This window comes from Neovison vison, chromosome X (assembly GCF_020171115.1).
Source record: "Neovison vison isolate M4711 chromosome X, ASM_NN_V1, whole genome shotgun sequence".
Classification (NCBI taxonomy): Eukaryota; Metazoa; Chordata; class Mammalia; order Carnivora; family Mustelidae; genus Neogale; species Neogale vison.
Genome location: NC_058105.1, coordinates 98,675,749 through 98,697,392, shown reverse-complemented (window position 1 = coordinate 98,697,392; position 21,644 = coordinate 98,675,749). Strand labels below are relative to the sequence as shown.

At 41.1% G+C, this 21,644-nt stretch overlaps 1 protein-coding gene across 1 annotated transcript in view; it reads left to right on the top strand.

Moving 5' to 3' along the window:
* The window catches only part of LANCL3 (LanC like 3), a 105,248-nt gene extending 84,337 nt beyond the window's left edge, over positions 1–20,911 (top strand). Inside the window, exons 2-5 of the mRNA XM_044234848.1 lie at positions 2,923–3,046; positions 5,368–5,565; positions 12,984–13,191; positions 20,152–20,911. Coding sequence (XP_044090783.1) covers positions 2,923–3,046; positions 5,368–5,565; positions 12,984–13,191; positions 20,152–20,311 — 690 coding nt within the window. The 3' untranslated portion in view covers positions 20,312–20,911. The remainder of the gene's footprint in view (positions 1–2,922; positions 3,047–5,367; positions 5,566–12,983; positions 13,192–20,151) is intronic.
* Positions 20,912–21,644: the final 733 nt, after the last annotated feature.

Here is a 21,644-nt window from a genome sequence, read left to right as displayed (position 1 = left end):
ATTTGCTCAGGGGGAAGAAAACCGCACATTCTTCCTTAGTATTCCTCCTCCACACACTTTTGACGAGCACTGTTTTCACTTTTTATTTGCTGATCAATGAGCCCAAGGGTAGGTCTTGTCTGTTCCCAGAGATAAAGAACTGCATGCATAACTGGTCTTTATCCAGCCAAACTAGCACCGTTTCTCTTTGTTTTTCACAGTGTTTCTGAGAGATAAGAGGAAACCATGCAGACATGATGCATGACCAGGGAGGTTCTGAAATACTTTGTAAACTCTATTCTGAGCTGTGGATTAGGGATGGAAAGAAAGGAAGAGGGCACCACATGTAATCTAAGTTGATTTTTTTCCTGCATTTAAAACAAGCACGTGAACACACACACACACACACACGCAGAGACAGAGAGAAAAAAACATGAATAAATGCTCAGCTGAGGAAAGAATAAGCTGATTTTCAATTAGTAGCATAGAAGTAAAATAGGGAGAATTTTAGTAATTCAAATGAATACATACCCTGAAGATTCAGTGATCTTTTCCTATCGAAGAAATATTTCTTTTCATGTGGATTCAGGACCGATATTGGTAGACAGAACCTAAGTTCATCTGAAGAGCCAGATATATTGCCAGGAAGATGTGGATTGGGACCAGGTTAGAGTCCTATGAAATGCATGCTGTTCGAGGCTCTTAGCATGTTTCTGAGAGCAGGCCAATCTGGAGGCGTGGTTGGAGGGGGAATAGAAGCTTTTAAGTAGAGTAAGACTCAATGTAACATCAGCTAGCACTGATAAAGGCACAAAGGGAAAGGTGTTTTTAACAGCAAATAAAAATTTAGGGTAGCAATTTGAAAAGAGGCAGGGTAGAAAATCCTTTAGGAGAAATTTGCTGCTCAGCTCTGCAAAGACCCAAGGTTGAACCTTGAAATGATGGCAGTGATGTCTGGGAAGATAGAGTCTTCAGGAATTTTAGGCAGAAAGGAGGAGTACAGCTAAGAGACAGAGGTAGGTTGCTTATAGGAGGTAAATTTAAGTTGAAAGCCACAACATCATTATTGCTGAGCAACCAGAAGGAAATGAGTTAGTAAAGTCTTGGTGAAGCTGATCCGTGCTTCCTTGTCTGTATTATGTACTCTGCATTACTCTGTCCACCCTTAAGCTCATGGACTTAAATTGCTCTATGGTAGACTTCTGGCTATATCTTATCTCCAGTGCTGGAAGTGAGTTCCCTGTAGGGAAAAAAACATGTCCCAGGTTTTCTAGAATTTCCCCCATAATACCGGGTATAGGACCTCACTGGAATGGTCACTCAGTAAGTGTTAATTTGGCAGAATTAATTAATGAACAGCCTCCTCTTTATGTAATTAATTTTCCAAATTAATTGCTAGATTGGAGGAGGCCAAAATCTGGATTATATTTTGCCCTTCTCATGTTGAATAGATCAGAGGAGCAAAACCCTGCAAAAAAAGAAAGAGAGGCAGGGGGGAGAGGGAAAGAAAAAAATCAGTAGTACTTTATTTCAGGAATTGGTGAGTATAATGGTAGATACCAGGCAGAAAGATTTGGTGTATGAGTCTTAGGAGAGGGGCCAAAATCCAACGGACTTTTCTTTGATCTTAGAGTCATTCCGTCAGACCAAGGCTGAACTTCAGATGATTCTTGAAGGGGCAGGTAGGGGGCAGACAATGGCCACGGTTATTCTGACTGGTACTTTTCTGGTACAGGAGTGCGTTTCCGGAAGGTTGGCTTCATGAGAGCAGAGGTCTTGGCTATCTCTTCTTTGTCATACCTCCGGCATCTAGAACAGCTTTCCCGCCATGCAGTAGGGGCTTAAGAAATAATTGTGGAAGGAGGGGAAAGAGGAGGGCTCTGCTTTCCATGCCAGTAAAAACCTGGCGTTTATTTACTTCCAGAGGCCCCCTCAGGTTCGGTCTTATGAAGTGAGGATACCAAAAAGGTGAGAAGCCATAGTCTTGGGGCATCTTGAATATCTAGTAGAGAGAGACAGAGACAGAGGCATAACACCCCAGGTGGTAAGTGCTCCCCCAGAGAGTCATGGTGAGATAGAAGGAATGAGCCAGAGGGAGGTGGGAGGAACCTCTCACGCCTAAGTAGAATCCTAATAAACTCAACACTGCTTTGTAGGCTCGAGAACATTTTCATCTCTAGGGTCCTAAAACGGACCGTGGGTAGATTGAGTGAAATGTGGAAGCCCGCAAGTCATTGTGTGTCAGCCATCTCCTATTCAGAGTGTGTTTGACATTGGAAGTGAGTTTTGCCTTGGTACTTACTGGACTTTGGTTTCATTCTGGGGTGCAAAGGCCACCGTCTGTCATGCGGCAGCCTGTCGTAGCACTGTGGCTTTATAAGCAGTCTAAATGACACAAACCGAAGGTCCGTTGTCTGGGCCAGACCTGCGCCGCACACTGGGAGTGACAGCTTTGTTAAGCATGATCCATTAGGCCCAGTCTTTGTTCTTCTCTTGTGCAAGTTCTTGTTCCTGTGACAAGGATTAATAACATGACCACAGTAAAGTGGTCTTTGCATTTTATAAAAGCCTAGGGCAATAAAAGTGTGTGTTTCCCATCAACACAGCAAATTTTCTGAAGAGAGTGGATAAACTTGACAACAAAAAGAGAATCAGTTATTTAAAAAAAGAAGTCACTGCTGGCTAAGCTTGTTTTTTTCCAATTTATTTATTTTCAGAAAAACAGTATTCATTATTTTTTCACCACACCCAGTGCTCCATGCCAGCCGTGCCCTCTATAATACCCACCACCTGGTACCCCAACCTCCCACCCCCCCAAGCTTGTTTTTATAAGAGGAAAAGGATTTGGGGAATATGCTGATGGACCTTAATGAAAAAATCCAGTGTCTGTGGGAAAAAAAGAAGATCTTGATTTGACTTTTGCTTCTTGATTTCCTTACTTAGGTACTGACCCCAGCACAGATCAAATCAATTTGCCAGGCGATTCTGGACTCTGGGAAGCAGTATGCCATGAAAAAAAGGAAACCATTCCCTCTGATGTATTCTTACTACGGAACTGAGTACTTGGGTGAGTGAAAGTGTTGGCAAAGCCCTCTAATATCCACACTGACTAAAAACTAGAAGATTAGATTTTTGTTATAGATCATCACTATTCATTTAACTAGAAACACTTTAAAATGCTGTGTAAAAACAAATACTGACAGATCCTACAAATCACAATTTAATGTTTGTTCTCATAGTCTGACAGAAAGGTATTTTAATGATTTGCTTTCACTAAAGACTGAAGTCCATATTCTAGATTGTGAGTTCATGGGCTGAATGTTACCCAAAGTTTGTGACTGGTTTACACACTCTTTGCCAATGGTGCCTCAGCACAGGGGAACAGGATGAAGCCACTGACATTTCCAAGTGTTTAATATTCGTGGATTAATAACAGACTCCTGATTCATAATGGCTACTTTTGTGATAAGAGGCCTGGAGAGTGAAGATTAGTTACTCCCCTCTTGAATCTCTCAGTGGCTGCCCATCACTCCTGAGTGTAACTTACAGGCCCTCCCCTTTGCAGATCTCCCTTTCCTGGTTCTGCCCTGCCTAACCTCCTACAAGCAAAGTGCCCTCAGATCTTCCAAGTCTTTGTGCCTGTTGCTTTTGCCAGAATGCCCGGCCTCCCCCAACCCCTTCAACTTAGCTGGAATACTTACACCTAGACTTCAAGGCTGATCAAACATCGGAGCTGTGGAGAAACTTTGTGCTTTTGGAAAAAGGGTTTATTGAGTCCTCTCTGGAGAACCATTCACACATTTCAGGTTTTACCCTGAAGCAAAATCGGTTAGTGTCAGGTCACCCTGCTACACGTTTGCTAGAGCCTTCCTTTATCACATCACGCTGTAATCAGTGGTTCACCTGTCCAACCGCCTCAGCGGGCTTCGTGCCCCTTCAGGAGGAGGACTTTTGCTCACTCATCTTTGTGATCCCCAGACATTTGCCAATGGCCCGCACGTAAGGAGGGTGCGTAACTTCACCAGCGAGCTTACAGACTAGAAGTTCTCTGAGAGTTTTCTCCAAGGAGCTTTAAGTTCCTATCTCACTTTCTCTAGAATCAGACCTTGAGATAAGGATTTGGGTATTAATTAATGGCTTATTTGGGAGGTGATCCTTGAAAGTGTTGCTAAAGGAATGAAGAGGTGAGATAGGGTAGAGAAATAGGTTAATAAGGGATGTAAGAGTGAACAGCTGTGGATAACTGAGGCTTAGTTCTATTGGGGACCCTGAAGACCGTCTAGAACATGCCTCAGAATTGTTGTACCTCACTGGTGAGGGAGCTGAGATATTCTTCTACCAACTTCCTGCTTCCTGGGTGAAGGGCTCTTCCCAGACCTGTTAATTCCCTAGGATTTCAGTCCTGCCCCTGTGGGCTGGGCATACCCCTATGGCCAGAGAAAACCTCAGGCAGAAGGATAAATGCTTGAGGTAGAAGGTGGGGAGGAGAGGTGCCCCAGAATGGTGAGTGTGGGCGAGGTGTTGGGCAGGGCACTGTCAGTGTCTGCTAGAGTTCCTTAATAGAGCTATTCCTTTCACTCTCTATCTTCTTAGAGAAGTTAACATTCTAGCCATTTACATGTATAGCACAAATCAGATTGCTATCTAATGCATAAATATTTTCCTGGGAAGCTTTTTTTACCCAACAAAAATCCAGTGAAAGAAAGGTACCTTCAAGTATTATGACATTTTAGGAAGAATTTTTATTTTATTTTATTTATTAGGGGGGGACATTTTTATCCCCTATTAAAAAGTTTTATTTATTGGAGGGGCAAAGGGAGAGAGAGACTGTCAGTTAGACCTCTTGCTGAGTGCAAAGCCTGATGCAGGGCTTGATCTCACGACCCTGAGATCATGACCTAAGCTGAAACCAATAGTTGGATGCTTAACTGACCTGAGCCACCTAGGCGCCCCGGAAGAATCATTTTTTTTTTTTAAGATTTTATTTATTTATTTGACAGAGAGAAATCACAAGTAGATGGAGAGGCAGGCAGAGAGAGAGAGAGAGAGGGAAGCAGGCTCCCTGCTGAGCAGAGAGCCTGATGCAGGACTTGATCCCAGGACCCTGAGATCATGACCTGAGCCAAAGGCAGCAGCTTAACACACTGAGCCACCCAGGCGCCCCGGGAAGAATCATTTTTGACTGGACAAAACTGAGGCCATTTTTGGAGAGTTCAATTGCCTGAGTGCAAAGAGAAAGCTTTACTGTTATGGAGTTGAGTTTACTGTGTCTGCCTTCAAGTAATATTGCCATTCATTTTTTTTAAATACTATGATTATCTTTTCCCTAAATTAAATGGGCTGTGCTCCCAGTTATGTGAATTAATTATGCTTCGTTTCTTGATACAGGAGCAGCTCATGGCCTGTCGTCCATTCTCCAGATGCTTCTGTCTTACCACGAGCACCTCAAGCCCTCTGATCAGGAGCTGGTGTGGCAGAGCGTGGACTTCCTCATGGAGCAGGAACAGAACTGCAACTGGCCGCCTGAGCTCGGCGAGGCCATCGAGAGAGAGAACGAGCTGGTGCACTGGTGCCACGGCGCCCCAGGTCTCACCCACACTATTATCTGAAAACATTAGCCAAAGAGAGCTGTCTTTTCTTTTTTTTTAATTTTTTTTAAAGATTTTATTTATTTATTTGACAGACAGAGATTACAAGTAGGCAGAGAGGCAGGCAGAGAGAGGAGAAAGCAGGCTCGCTGCTGAGCAGAAAGCCCGATGTGGGGCTCGATCCCAGGACCCTGGGATCATGACCTGAGCTGAAGACAGAGGCTTTAATCCACTGAGCCACCCAGGCGCCCCGAGAGCTGTCTTTTCTGAGGAGTCGGGATATTTCTCCTGTTAGGCCATCACGACATGAGCTAAAAAGGTCAAGACGAAGTTTGTCCAACCAAAAAAAGTCTTGATCTGTAAAGGATCTTCAGAACAGATGTTGTAATTTTATCTTTTTTATTTTTTTTTAATTTTTATTTATTTGACACAGAGAGAGAAAGTGAGAGAGGGAACACAAGCAGGGGGAGTGGAAGAGGGAGAAGCAGACCCCCCCACTGAACAGGAAGCCCGATTTGGGGCTCGATCCCAGGACCCTGGGGATCATGACCTGAGCCGAAGGCAGCCGCTTTAACAGCTGAGCCACCCAGGCACCCCTGATGCTGTAATTTTAAAAATATATGATCTATAGCTATTTGTATATAAGTTAAACTAGCACTGTCCTATAACATATAATATGAACCACATAAGAAATTAAATTTTTAGTAGCCCCATTAAAAATGTAAACAGAGGGGCACCTGGGTGGCTCAGTGGGTTAAAGTCTCTGCCTTCGGCTCAGGTCATGATCCCCGGGTCCTGGGATCAAGCCCCGCACGCATCGGGCTCTCTGCTCAGCGGGGAGCCTGCTTCCTCCTCTCTCTCTGTCTGCCTCTCTGCCTCCTTGTGATTTCTGTCTGTCAAATAAATAAATAAATAAATATTTTTAAAAAAATGTAAACAGAAGCTAGTGAAAGGAATCTTAATAGCATATATTTTATAACCCAGTATACCCCAAGTATTATTTCCACATGCAACCAATTTAAAACTCGAGATATTTCAGTTTTTTTCATATTAAAGTGTTTGAAAGCTAGTGTATATTTTATATTAACACCCCATCTCAATTCCCACTGGCCACATGGCAAGGGTTCAATATCTGTGCTGAACAGTATAAATCTGGAGGCTGCTAATTCAAGATGTGGGCCCTGGACCAGGGGCAGGGGCAGCGTGGGAGCTGGTTAGAAATGCAGAACCTCAGGCTCCATCCCAGACGCACTGAATCAGAATCTGCATGTTAACAAGATCCCTGCGTGATTTATATGCACATTAAAGTTTGAGATGCACTATTCCATAATTCTTCAATGAGGATTTCTATCATCACCTAATAAAAAGTCTAGAGAACTGAGGAGCCATCTGCAGTGAACTCTCTGGAATTGAGCCTAGAAACTTATCAGACTCCATCTCTTTTTTTTTCCTTCCTTCCTTCCTTCCTTTCTTTCTTTAAATCCCATTATACTGTTAATTGGGCTTCCTGAGAAGGAGCAATTTGAAAGAAATTAAATTCAAATAAATCAATTAATTTCAGTTGATTGGCCAAGGGAGAGATTGAAAATACCAAAATAACACAAAAGTTTTGGATTAGGAGTCGATTTAATTTTCTTTTCTTTGTCAAAGATTTCATTTATTTATTTGAGAGAGAGAATGAGAGTCAGCAGGAGAGCCAGAGGTAGAAGCAGGCTCCCCGCTGAGCAGGGAGCCTGACACAAGGCTCAATCCCAGGACTCCGAGATCATGACCTGTGCCGAAGGCAGACGCGTAACTGACTGAGATCCACCCTGGTGCCCCAGGAGTGGATTTAATTTTCAAGGTTATGCTTCAGTGCCATGATATATTCGATTTCTCTTTAGTCTGTTACCTGATTTTTATGATTTCCTTTCCACTCCTTACCTAATTAATCTTCTGTAATCCAACTGCAATTTCATTTTTTCTTCAATACAGTTTGAGTTGAAGAGGAAGTTTTAGCTCACTGGCCATGCTCTCTCCGCCTGCCACATTCACCTAAGAAAGGGACTTCAAAGCCTCTTGCGTGTGCTCGTACCAGCGCGTTGCGCATTACATCCAGGCTAATTCCCACTGGTGATGACTTGAGCCCATTTCTTCTGGCTTTGAACTTTCTGGAGAAAAACAAGTTATTTACCATTCTGGAAATGATATGGCTTCATGTTAGGCTCAGCACTCCCATATCCCATTTCCCTTTAATCATTCTCAGGGATGGTATCTGGCTATCCTCCAAGCACCCCCAGAATCCTTGAATTTTGGAGGTGTCCCAAGTTAAATACAGAATATTTTAGAGGGACTCAATGTACTAGGAAAAGCATTGTGAAGGATGGGAAGATAATCCTTTAAAATGAGTGACTGGGTCAGTTAATCGATGGGGGTGTCTTTGTGGAGCGGTTATTCCGTCCTCTTTGTTCACCGCATTCCTTCTGTCTTTGTAAATCCTGTACTGTAACCGTATGGTGTAGGATTTATCACCTTGGGGGCTTTATTTGTCCTCATATATCATTCACGTTCTTTGTCTTCGTAAGATTAAACGTTAGGTGCAGAGCAAACTCATTAAACCTCCCTATCCACTGAACTACCAGAAATAACCCAACTCACAAATGAATAGAGAACCAACTGGGGGCCATTCTGCATGCCGACCCGCACTCCCCCCTCAAGGGTATTGGTCTTCCTTTTATGCGATGTCCTGAAAACAGCATAAGTGTGATTATAAATCTGGTGAGTACAGGTTAAAGACCACCAAGTTGGCAACACTTGAATTCCCTCAAAATTCTAACACAAGATGACTTAGAAAAATTATTTTCACTTGTTGGAGGGAAACGTTTTTTGAGAGTAGATTTATGAACAGCGCGGATGGTTTGGGGCAGCAGACTGATTCCGTGAATAAAAACCTGCCGGAGATAATGCAAATGTGGAACTTCATCAGCTCTACCTGATCTCCCCCTATAATTGTTTCCTATCGACTAGTTCTTCACCCCACCTCTACAGGTGACAGATAGCCCTCGTTATCATGTAGGCAGTATGGAAATAGTTCTTGCCTCGAGGTTAATAACTTTGGGTTCTAATCGTAGCTCCAATGCTAACCACTAAATGACCTTGAGAAAACCACTCTGTGCCTTTCATGGCTTTGTTTCTTTATCTGTGAAATGAGTATGTGGAGACGGAGCAGTAAAAGTCAGTCTTTTGATCACTGCAGATCCCCTTTGTCCTGTGGACCCTTGCCCCTCCTGATGGACACGCCCCAAAAGATCTGCAGATGCCCCGCATTTAGAAATAACCAGTGTAGCGTCTCGTTTTTCTCACTAAATGCACCGAAGTATAGCAGGCAGATCCATCTGACCTCTTCATAGCCTTAATGATTCTGAAATACAGGATGAGAGCCATTTACAAAATCATTAAACAAATGCCATGGCTAAAATAAACTCTGGGTTGTGTTATGTTACATCATTACCGTGGTAACACTGACTGTGCATTTCCTTTCCGCTGTGTGAAACACAGGTGTGGCTAGTTTTTAAAAATCATTTCACAAGGGCTCCTGGGTATGTGACTTTGACTAGAGAACAAGGGCTTCTCCAGGGTGGGTGTCATTGGTCACTAAGGGTTGTCACGCACTGTGCGATGTGGGTCTCATTGAAATGACAGACCCAGAACGGACCTGTGCGCTGATGCTCCAGTCTGTTCAAACTACGTGTACCGAGCGAGCTGTCACAAGGCTTAGCTTCTCAAACCATACTTCTTAAGTAATAATTTCTTTTCCCAGTGTTTGGTAAACATGTGTATCGTTGCTGACTTAGGTTTCTTATCGGTGCACAATAATCAGTGTTCTGGTGACAAAATGACACAGTTCCTATCAAAAGCAAAGAAGCCCAACATTCCTTCCTTTTAGATTAAGCAGCCTTATTATGGATTTCAGTAGGTCAGGTTAGAAGACAAGGGATTTAGAAGTCTTTCAAGGTCCTTTCCATGTACCACTGTGTGATTCAGGCTGCAGGAAAGGTCCTTTGTCTCTGGCCAGAACCATAGGATCGATAGCTATTAAGCTGCCTTGGGCTAATGGCCTGGCACAGCCATCGGACCCTATCAGCCCTTCTTGCTTCCACACCTCGTCTCCGTAGCAGTGTCAGCCTGTGCTGGGGTGAGAAAGGAGACATTATAAAGCCAGCAGGTGTTTGTGGAGCCCTTGCCATGTCAAACACCAGGCCATAGACCAGGGGACCAAAGGTGGACAAAATAGAGTTCCCGCCCGTGGGTAATTTGCACTATTCTAGGGGAATAGGAACATAATTGTAATATGATATTGTATCAGTGCTCAGGTTTGTATAGGGAATGATCGGAACTCAGAAAAGGGATTCCTGGTACCCCTCCAGGTTTAGGAAAGGCTTCCTGGAGGCAGTGATGCCTGAGGTGAGTTGGCCAGGGCAAGAAAGTTGGGAAGATTATTCCAAGAAAAGTCAGTCAGAGGCTTGGAACTACATAGTAAAGGAAGAGGAACTGTGGGGAGGGTTAGTTTTACTGAAGCGAAGAGCTTCAAGTAGGTAATGGATGAGACGTTGGCAGTGAACAGAACACGACCTGAGTCACAGAGGGCTCTTCGTACCTCAGCTGGAGACTAGCTTCACCTGGCTTCTGAGTGGATGCTAAGAGGCATAGATGACATCTCAGAGTTGGTCCGTCCTGAGGCAGGGGAGCTGACCTTTGGTCTCCCCGTGTTAGCCAGTCTTTGGCTGAAATCTCCTGGGGAGGTAGGCTTATAGCATAGCCTCTCCCTTGGCTGAGTGCAAATCTCCCAAGAAGAGGGCAGATGAGAGCTTTATTAGCAGCCAACTCGTAGCATCTAGGAAATGCTGCACCAGCAGGTAAGATAGAGGCAATCCAGCAGAGCACCAAGGGCTCCCAGTTCACCTGGCGAAATCCTCCTCCTCTTTGATAGTCAGGCCAGATGGTGTCACTCCCCCTAGTGGGCCTTTCCTACCTCTAGGGGTGGGTTAGGAGCCTTCCTGTGTGTTCCATGACAGCTCTACTTCCCCTCAGATAACTTAGTGCCTCCAGTTACATCGTAAGCATTATGAAGGGAAGGGTTTTTTAAAACCTTAGCACCTACTACTGTACTTGGTATACAGTAGGTGCTCAGTTACTACCTAAACAACGACCACATCCTTTGAGCCTTTTATTAGCCTCTTTGCCATCTTTCTAACAACATGATCAGCTCATAGTTACCCCATTGTGCTTGTTTAGGTCTCTCTTGACACCAGCATGGGACATTTTCTCTAATACTAACCACATTATTAAAAATAAAAACCAACGAATCTACAACAAAATCCCTCCCACTGGTTCCCTATTGCCCACAGAATACAGTCCATGCTGCCTAAGTGGACTTGTAAAACCATCCATAACGTGAACCCAATCCACACTTCCATTTCCCTGTCCTGTTGGTTAGAACACTGCACTACGTCTTCATGCGGATTGTGTGCCGTGGCTCCAAATCTTTGCCCTTGTTGATCCTGATGCCTAGAATGCTCTCTCTAACTCATTTTGGGCCTAGAGTTTCCTATGCATCCTGCGAAGTCCTAAAGAAAGCCCTGCTTCTATCCCAGGCCTCTCCCAACTGTCTCCCTCAGGGAACTTCCACTTTTTTGATTCCTGTAGGGTTATTGACAACATCATTCAATTTAGGCTCCAACAGCATCATGAACTGTATGTCCTATGATGTATTGTTCACATGCACAAATTTTTCTCTCCCTTTCTAGACAGTACCTTCCTGAAGGTCAGGTATCTTGTTTAGCATTTATTTCATAGAACCCAAGGCCAGGACTGGTTACATAATTTGGGGGGGCCCGGCACAAAGTGAAAATGCAGCCTTCTTTAAAAAACCAATTAATTTCAAGATGGTAACAGCAGAGTATTAAACCCAGCTTGTGGTCTTCTGGAGGCCCTTGGAGACTATACAGGTCACATGCCCATGAAACAAGTCCTGCAAACAAGGCTATATATGCAGTAATCAATGATCACTTAAAAATGAATGGATACAGTGAATGAAAAAATGTGTAATTAACTAAGTTCAATTCTTTTAAAATCTTCTTTTAGCTTGTGGAAGACACTTTGTTCCTAGAACCGAAGAAGGACAATAGGCTATAGGTGACCATTGTCAGTAGTTGACCGGAAAGCCTTGGCCGAGGAGAGCTTCTGGTTATGTGTTAACCATAGGAAGTGTTAGAGAATAAATTCTAAAAGAGAACACAATCTTGACTCATACAAACATAAAATAAACATAGGTCAACAATTATATTTAGCTCATTAATTAATGAAGGAGCCGGAAAGGTGTTACAGCTGGTTTCAAAGGAAAATTCCAGGAGCAGACATATTTATGAGCCATTGGGAGTGCCAACCGGACCGTGGATTTGCTTACTAGATGCAAAACCAGCTGCTACCACAAAGGCTGAGGGAAGTCAAAACCACCTCTCCCAGAGAGAATGCGATTTTCTAGGAATAGGAATGATTTACATTACTATCAGTTGTCTACAAGGTAATTTCTGTCTCCACAGAGTTGTAAAATAGCCTGGTGGAAAGACAGTGAGAGGCCCAGATAACCCTGATCGATGAGCTTACGCCTGCTAAATTCCAGTCTTTCCCTCTTTAGGAGAGAGGTAGAGGGAGAGGGAGAGATCTGGTGTTACTAATCTCTCTGAATATGAGCATCTGGAACTTGGGGGAACTCATTTTCATGAATAGCTGTCGCTCCTCTTGTTTCTGTTCCCGCCTGTGTAATTGAGATTGCCTCCACTGAGGGGGTTTGGAAGGCAGATGTCTTCATTTGGAACAATTGAGTAGGGAAGGACTCGCTCCATGGCTGGAGTAGAAGTCTTGGCCAGGTCGTTTGGGATCATTGTTTTTTCTGGAAGGACTCCCAGTTTTGCCTGAAGAAAATGTGTATAGTTACAAGCACGTTAACAGTGGAAATGCCGAACCTCTGAGGGGGCATGGGCAGACTGTATAAACTCTTAGCCATTTCAAATAGCCAGATATGCAGAATGCTTAGCAGAGTATCCATCGTTAAATCTTAACCCATTTGTCAATTATGGGTTGTATCATTCTTTGTACTTGTTGCTCTGTCTCTGGGGGCCCATACCACGATACAATTCAAACAACTAAATCTCACAGGTAAAATAAGACTAGAAGATTCTAGAGCGCTGTTACTGAAAACATGGTTCCCGGAAGGGCACTTGTTAGAAAAACAGAATCTCAGGCCTTACCTCAGACCCACCAGATTAGCACGGGTGTTCCACACTGGTGATGTGTGAGCCTTTTACAGAGTGTTGGAGAAGTTCCCCGTAGCATAAGGCTCCAAAGTCACCTCTAATATCTCCAATGTTTTCACAGGAATTGCCTATCTGTTTGCCAAAGCTTATCTGGTTTCCAAAAAACCACAGTACCTGGACACCTGTATCCGGTGTGGGGAACTTACGTGGCAGAAGGGCCTGCTGAAAAAGGGGCCAGGGATTTGCCACGGTGTGGCCGGCAGCGCTTACGTCTTCCTGCTGCTCTACCGTCTCACCGGAAACTCCAAATACATCTACCGGGCGCAAAGGTCAGCTGATTGTCGCGTGGATTGTTCTTTGTTTTTTCCTAACCGTGAATCGAATTCATGTTCTGAATAGGAGTTAGAGTCCCATGGTTTGGAAAGTGAAAAATGCGTCAACTGTGCACTCTAGCAATGTGCTCTCTTTCGAGGTGACCGTGTTACCCCTTTCTTAGTTCTCCTCTCAGAGATCCAGTGTGTATGTCTATACAAGTGAATAGGCGGGCTGTATATCTGAAGTTTTGTCCCTCTTTTTTTATACAAGTTGTAGCACCTTGCTATCTGAGCAGTCACCCTAGACCAGTACACCAGCAACTCTGTTATTGTTGTGTAATATTACATCGTATGAATGACCCAGAGTTTAGTTACCAGGTCCTTGTAGAGGGATGTACGTTACAAATCATGCTGTCATGAATAACCTTGTATATATATCATTTTTCCCATGTATGGGTCCATCTGAAAGATAAAGCCCTAGAAATGGAATTGCTGGGCCAAAGGGTATGTATATTTGAGATTGTTTTTTATTGTAGTAAGAATATTTCACATGACATCAGTCCTCTTAACATTTTCTTTAAATATGTATTTATGTATTTGAGAGACAGAGAGAGAGAGAGCACGAGCCGGAGGGGCAGAGGGAGAGGGATAGAATCTTAAGCAGACTCTGCACTGAATGCAGAGCCCCGTGCAGGGCTCGAACCCACAACTCTGAGATCATGACTTGAGCCAAAACCAAGAGTCGAATGCTTAACTGACTCTGCCCCCCAGGCTCCCTCCCTCTTAACATACTTTTAAGTGTTAGCTGTAGGCAGTGTTGTACAGTGCATCTCTAGAACTCATTCATCTTGCACAGCTGAAATTTTATACCCATTGAGCAACAACTTTCCGTGTTCCCCCTGTCTCCAGTGTCTGGCTACCACCATTCTATTCTTGACTTCTACAAATTTTGCTAGTGTAGATACCTCATATAAGTGTTACCATGCAGTATTTGTCTTTTTTGTAACCTGCTTATTTCACTTAGCATAATGTCCTCATTTAGAACAGTATCTGACACATAACTGCAATGTAAGTGTTCACTGTTATTGTTACTAAAAATTAGAGTTCTATCTCTTGAGACATTTCTCAATGCATAAATGCATGTCCATATATCTATGCATATATAACCATGTATATATGTAAATATTAATAAGATCCTACTATTATGTATATATAATAGTACTATACATGCGATTTACAGCTAATGATTTTAAATTAACAATTTCCAAAGGACATCCTTCATTTCGGTTTCTATAGATCTAGCTCATTGTTTAAATGACTGTACAGTTATTCATTATAGATGTACATGATTAATTTCACCAGTCTTTAAGTAATGAACAGTTGGTACCTGTGTGATCTTTACAGATAACAAAAAAATTGTACCAGATATCTAGTACATACATTTCTGTGTTCTTGTGCAAGTATTTCTTGTCAAGAAATTTTAGAATTGAAGTCATTAGACCCATTGGTATTCCTGGCCTATTCTTTTGCCTATTTTTATCCTATTGTGATGCTTACCTTGAGGATTGTAACTCTCTGTTACAATATATGCTGTGAACATTTTCCTATGTTGCCATTTCTCTTTCAACTTAGCTTGTGGTCTTTTGCCAGACCAAAATTTTGAGTATTTTTCTTGTTAAACTTTCAAGATTTCCATATTTTATGCTATACTTAAAAAGACCGTTCCCACTCCAAGATTACAAAAACATCAGTTTACTTGGCTTTTAGTACCTTTGTGATTTTAACTTTTCACAAAAATAAAATTTATGCCTCCTTCACTCATTTGTCCCACCCACTTAAAAGTTACCTTAACTTTCAAATCTTTGATTAATCTAGAACTTACTTTTTCTAATGGTGTTATCTGGGTATCTGTCTTTGTTTTTTTTTTTTGTTGTTGTTGTTTTTTTTTAAGATTTTATTTATTTATTTGACAGAGACAGATCACAAGTAGGCAGAGAGGCAGGCAGAGAGAGAGAGGAGGAAGCAGGCTCCCTGCTGAGCAGAGAGCCCGATGCGGGACTCGATCCCAGGACCCTGAGATCATGACCTGAGCCAAAGGCAGCGGCTTAACCCACTGAGCCACGCAGGCGTCCGTGTCTTTGTGTTTTTTAATGAAAAAACAAAACGTTCCAATAATATCTATTGACGGATTACCCCAATGATTTGAAATGTCAAATTTATCATAAGCAATTTATATAAATGTTTGTTTCTGGACTTGCCATATTTTATTATTCATTTTCTCTCATTCATTCTTCCCATTGTATTTATTTTATTATTCTTATTTTTAAATTATTTATTTATTTATTTGACAGGCAGATCACAAGTAAGCAGAGAAGCAGTCAGAGGGGGGTGGGAAGCAGGGTCCCCGCTGCACAGAGAGCCCGATGTGGGACTCGATCCCAGGACCCTGAGATCATGACCTGAGCCGAAGGCAGAGGCTTTAACCCACTGAGCCACCCAGGCACCCCCTTCACATTGTATTTTAGAATCGGTTTTCAAATTTAAAAAAATTCCGTGGCCATTTGATTGGAATTTCAATAAATTTATATGTTACTTTAGGGAGAATTAACATCTTTAGAATATTGTTTTCCTATCCAGGAATGTGGTATGTTTTCCTTTTATTTAAGTTTTTAGAAATGTCATTTGGTAAGGTTTTGATCTTATGAAGAAGCTCTTGCATGTTTCTTGTTTATTTTATTCCTAGGTATTTTATGTTTCCAGGTTTGTGAGCACAATCTTTATTGCCGTTTAGCAAGCTAAGATGCACTTCTTTCCTAGAAATCTGCCTTGTTATAAATGTCTTAGTTTTGATAGATGTCATGATATATCTGGCTGTCTTTCTGAACTCCATTACTGTTTCTATTAGATTTTCATTAGAGTCCATTGGGTTTTCTAAATAGATGGACATATTTGCAAATAATTACAATTTTGTTACTTGCTTCTTCCTTTGTATTCTCCCCTACCTCCCCCATTGCATGGGTTGGAATCTCCATAAAGATGTTCATTAATGGAGGCAATAGTTATGATGATTTTATTAAGAATGCTTCCATGTTTCACCATGACCTTTGAAATTTGCTTCTTAGGATGTATATCATGTCAGATTATGACACTCCTCTGTTCAGGAAAATCCAGTGGCTTCCCATATGACTCAGAGTAAAAGTCGAAGTCTGTCCTCTGAACAAAAGGCGCTACAGGATCTTGCCTCCCATTGCCTCTGTGATGTCATCGTCTACTCTTTTCCACCTAGTTCTTTCTACCACAGTGGCTTCCTGTTGGTTCTTTTAAGGTGCCAAGTGCAACCTACCTCACAGTCTTTGAAGTTTTGGTTCCCCCACCTTTAATGCTCCCTTTCCTAGGCACCTGAATTCATTCAGACCTTCACTCTAAAGTCATTTTCTCACAAAGGTTTTCCCAAGCCAACTTAGCTAATATTCAATGTGTATATATATATGTGTGTGTGTGTGTATATGCACACACACATATATATATATATACACACACACTTGTACATATATTTTTCCAGGTGAAATATATATATATTATATATGTATAAATATATATATATGAAATACCCTTTATGACATTTTCCTGTAGGAACTGAAGGAAAAATACTAACATATGTCAGGCCTCCATTTGGAGCTTCATTGTTCAGGAATTCCTTTAACATATTTTCATTCATGGGTCCCTAATCTGTTTGGTTGCAGCCTGACCCTTTATTTCCCAAATGTAGAAAAAGAAAGTCCTTTTGAATTCTGTCTAGACTAATGCAGTATCACCTTTGGGACTGGTTTCCTCAGAGATTGTCAGGCCCTAAAAAGCCTAGTAAAAAAGGACCAAAACAACACCTCTATTTTTCTGGCAGACCCATCCTAGCTCCTAAAACACTAATGTCAGACAATATGTACCTTCCTGTAATAAACATTACTTGGTCACCGGTTGAAATTTATAGTTGCAGAAAAATAGTTGATAATGGTTTCAGTTTCTTCCATCATATTTAATTATTTAGGGTTTCTGCCTCTTCTTAAATTAATTTTTGTAGTGAATATATTTCTATAAAAGCTTTTAGTTCATATGGATTTTCAAATGTTTGATGTAAAACCTTAACAGTGTAGTTCCATGGTATTTTAAATTTCCCAAGCCTGTGATTATGTAACTTTTTGCATTCTTAATGGTTTTCCTTTTTGGTCAGAAATCAGCATTTTGTCTATGTCATTCATCCTTTCAAGGAACTGGCTTTTGGTTTTGTTTATTGATTCTTTTTGTGTTTCATTTGCTTCTTCATTCATAGAAACTTTCTGCCTTTATTTTTTCTAGTGTTCCTTTCCTTTTGTATTTTCTACTGTTAAAAAAATGCTTCATGGGGTGCCTGGGTGGCTCAGTGGGTTAAAGCCTCTGCCTTCGGCTCGGGTCATGGCTTGGGTCATGATCTCAGGGTCCTGGGATCGAGCCCCACGTCGCGCTCTCTGCCCAGCAGGGAGCCTGCTTCCTCCTCTCTTTCTCTCTGCCTGCCTCCCTGCCTGCATGTGATCTCTGTCAAATTAATAAATAAATAAATATTTTTAAAAATGCTTCATTAGAATACCTTACATCTTTCTGATAATAACAATAATGAAATTCTCAGATGAATGAATTTCCCAGAGTTCAATTCTTATCTAATCAATAGGTTTTGATATGTAATGTTCTCAGTGTCTATAGTTCTTTTTAGTTCTAGAATTACCATTCTGACTTCTATTTTGACAGCATTTTTTAGAAAACTGAATTTGCTAGCTTGAATTTTGCATCACTGGGTAGATTTGGGGAGCAATCATTTTCATCTTGTTTATCTTTTTTTAATTCAAATTCCGTTAGTCATTTTCACTTGAATGGGATAACACACTATACCCGTCAGAACACAATGAAACTGCTACTCCCATATATTGCTGGTCTATTTACTCTTATAAAATGCTATAAATCATTTAGAAATTATTTTGAAAAGCGCAAAAATGTGTTTATCATATTACTTTGAAGTAAAATGTAGGATACTAAATATTATACAGACTATAATTTCTATAATGTGCTAAATAAATCAAAGCTTATGGGGGGAAAAGGGTCAGGAGGAGAAAGAGCAAAATTAACTATGGGTTTCTTTTCAGGTACGGTGGAATGGTTGTCTCTGTTTTACAAACATTCCACTATGTTTATGTGAAAAACGATATTTACCATATATCAGATGCTTGCCATATGCTCAGAGCCTAATATATGGTATCTTTAATCTTTACAGGTCATCTTACACAACTCTGCAACTTCACCATTTTAACGTCAGATTAAGAAATTTGCCAAAGGTCATATAACATGAAATTATCAGAGTTGGGGATCTCAGCTCCAAAGCCCTTCCTCTTTTTGCTCTACCAGGGCTTCGTAATCTAGGGTTTGTGAATTTACTTGAGAAAAGCATTATATTTCAAACTGAAATGGAGCATTACCTTCAATTCTGGACGTGGGTAATAAGCCACAGGAGAGTTAGTGCGAAGTCATGGCTATTCTCATGCTGTATTGCTCTTGTTGCAGATATTATGAAATATATTTGACTCTCGTAACTACTAAAAATGTCAGCAGTTATTAGACTCACTGCTAGATCTTGTGCTTTAATGTGTTAATGAAGAATCCATATATTATTATTTCACAGATTTGGTTTTACAACTTTTGCTAACTGTGCCTTGATAGAACTAATTTCCTTGGGAATCCTGTGTGTTTTATTTTCTGTATTTGAAGACTTTTTTTCTGGGAGGAGTACAGACTGTGAAATGATCCATGGCACCGGAAAGCTTATGGCTCCTCGAAGCTATACTTTGAAGTTTCATGGCATAATGACAAATTTCGAATTAACTCTCAAGAGACATCATCATTCTACTGTTTAAAATTTTAAACTCCATTTAAAAATTGTTGCATATTCAGGAAAACAGTTGAGAGAAAAATTGTACCAAACAGAATTGCAATATGTTTCCTGCTGACTTATTTTAAGCTGCTGTTGATAAATCCAAGAGCCCTAAAAAGATCAAATAAGTAATTACTCTTCATGGGATGCCCCCCCACATACACTCACACACACACACACACACACACACACACACACACTCACACAGTAGCAATAATCTAAATTTATGGCAGTATCAGCTCTCAGGCCTTACCCATCTGTGAGTTCCTCTGAAGTGGTGATTGCATCATTAACAGAAACCAATAGAGCAGGTCCGAAAAGACAGAACAGAGGTCACAACACTTTCAAAGCTCTAAAGTACTATAAATGTTACTCATTGTAAAGAATTTGAATAGGATTTGTGGCAAATGCAGGTAGAAGAAAAAGGATCTTTCATTGAGAATCTGGAGGCTAGTGATTTGTTTTTAAGGCAGATGTCCTAAAAATAATCTATCTTGTAGCTGAGTTTGCTATTTGATGTCATGATTATAAAATGTTGCTCGCCTTTTCCCATTCATCTTATTCCTTTGTTTGCCCAAAGCACAGATTGTATAAAATCTTGCCCATTTATTTTCACAGTCTCTGCTCTCTGTCACATATCAATGAAACCTAGCTCAGAAATGATATGACTGCAGAAACACAGCATATTTACTCTTTTAAAGGAACAGTCATACATCAGTTTGCTTCTATTCCAAGTAAATAAAAATATGGTTATTTATCTATCTCTTTTACTTTTAATTATGAATGGCAGAAGGAATGAAATCCACAGAAAATACCAAACTGCTTTGCTTTGCAAACTCTGACAGTAGTTGAATTTGCTTGTCAACACAATTTGTTGTGAAACACACACAATTATATAACAGATCTTCTCTCTCTTTTTTTTTTAAACAGAGAAAAAGTCTTTCTTAAAATATTAAGCAACTCAAGGCCAATAATCTGGAAACCCTCGTGTTAAAACTGTTCATATGTTCTTCTTCTCATAGGTTTGCTGAGTTTTTATTTACGGAGGAATTCAAGGCCGGCTCTCGTGTCCTTGAAAGTATATACAGCTTGTATGAGGGATTCTCCGGGACGGTGTGCTTTCTGATCGATCTGCTGCAGCCCAATCAGGCTGAGTTCCCTCTCTTCAGCGTCTTTGTCTAGAAGGCTCCATCTCCCACTGTGGCCCTGCAGAAGGTCCCTGAGATTTCCCGAGCCTACCCGAGGCAGTTTCCACATAAGCCACATTCAATGGTATCACAACCATGAGCCTTAACATTGCCGCCAGAAGGAAGGAAGGGAAGGAGAAGGCAGGTGAAGGCAACATGATACCAGACGGAAGGAAGAACAGTTTGAGAACCTGCAGAATTAAGACCCCACAGCTCTTCTAAACACCGTAGAGACTTAAAGTTTCAGGGAATAGTTGTGAAACCAGAGATCAGAGGAAAAAAGGAAAGAGAAATCATCCATTTTTCAGTTATGGCATAGAAAACAAAGCTGAAATGTGGACTATGTCGATAAGATGCCAGTACTTTTGCAACTGGAAAGAGAATTTGGCCATTTGTGGGTGCCCTCCACCCCTAAATTCAGAAATAAACACAATAAAAAACCAAAGTAATTGCCCAGCTGAAAATTGCTAGGAAAGATAAAATGTCAGATTGCTGAAGGACAAAAAAGGAAACTCTTGGTTGTCCTAGGCCTTTACTTATTCAAATTCAGGTTTTTACTGAATGGAGAAATTTGCAGATGAATCTCTATCTTTAATCATTACTCTGGGCCCTTCAAAGGAAACATATCATAACCTTTTATTTCTGAAGATTTCATTTTTAAGTAATTGCTATGTCCAGTGTGGGGCTCAAACTCACAAAACTCAGTTTAAGTCCTGAAATTTGAAGGGTCTTTTGGGCCTAGCATCTCTTTTCCTCGTTCCCTGTTCTTTCCTAAAGCTCAATTAGAATAGTAAAATTCATAGACTAGCAAATACTATAGCAAGTGTTGCAGTCAAGTATTTTTCTCAATTTGAAATGTGAGCTGTGTCTTCTCTATTGTTAATTCGTATTAAAATGCTTATGTAATCCCTATGAAGCTATTAGCTGAACTGTAAAATATACTTGTGGTAAAAATTGCTCATCTCAAAGATCAGGGTAGCCACTACAAAGTTATGTCATTTCTGCCTTTCATGGAATACTAGGTCTCCTGGGACAGGCAGACCCTGGCTGAGAATGAGACCTAGTGATGGTGAAAAGAACATTGCTAAAGTTCATGCTGTTAGATTAAGAGATGAGTGAACTCATTGGCTGATCGCCTTAGTCCTCAAGACACAGGCTCCACTAGAAACTGTCTACGATCCCCGCTGAGCCAAGCTGTCATATTAAATTCTACCCTGCTATAGACATGTAGAAATTGTAAAACTACTTCAGGTAAATAGGGGTTTGCAGAATACAGATCAACGTGAGCTTACCCAGTTCCTAGAATTTGGTTACTGGCGATTTCATAT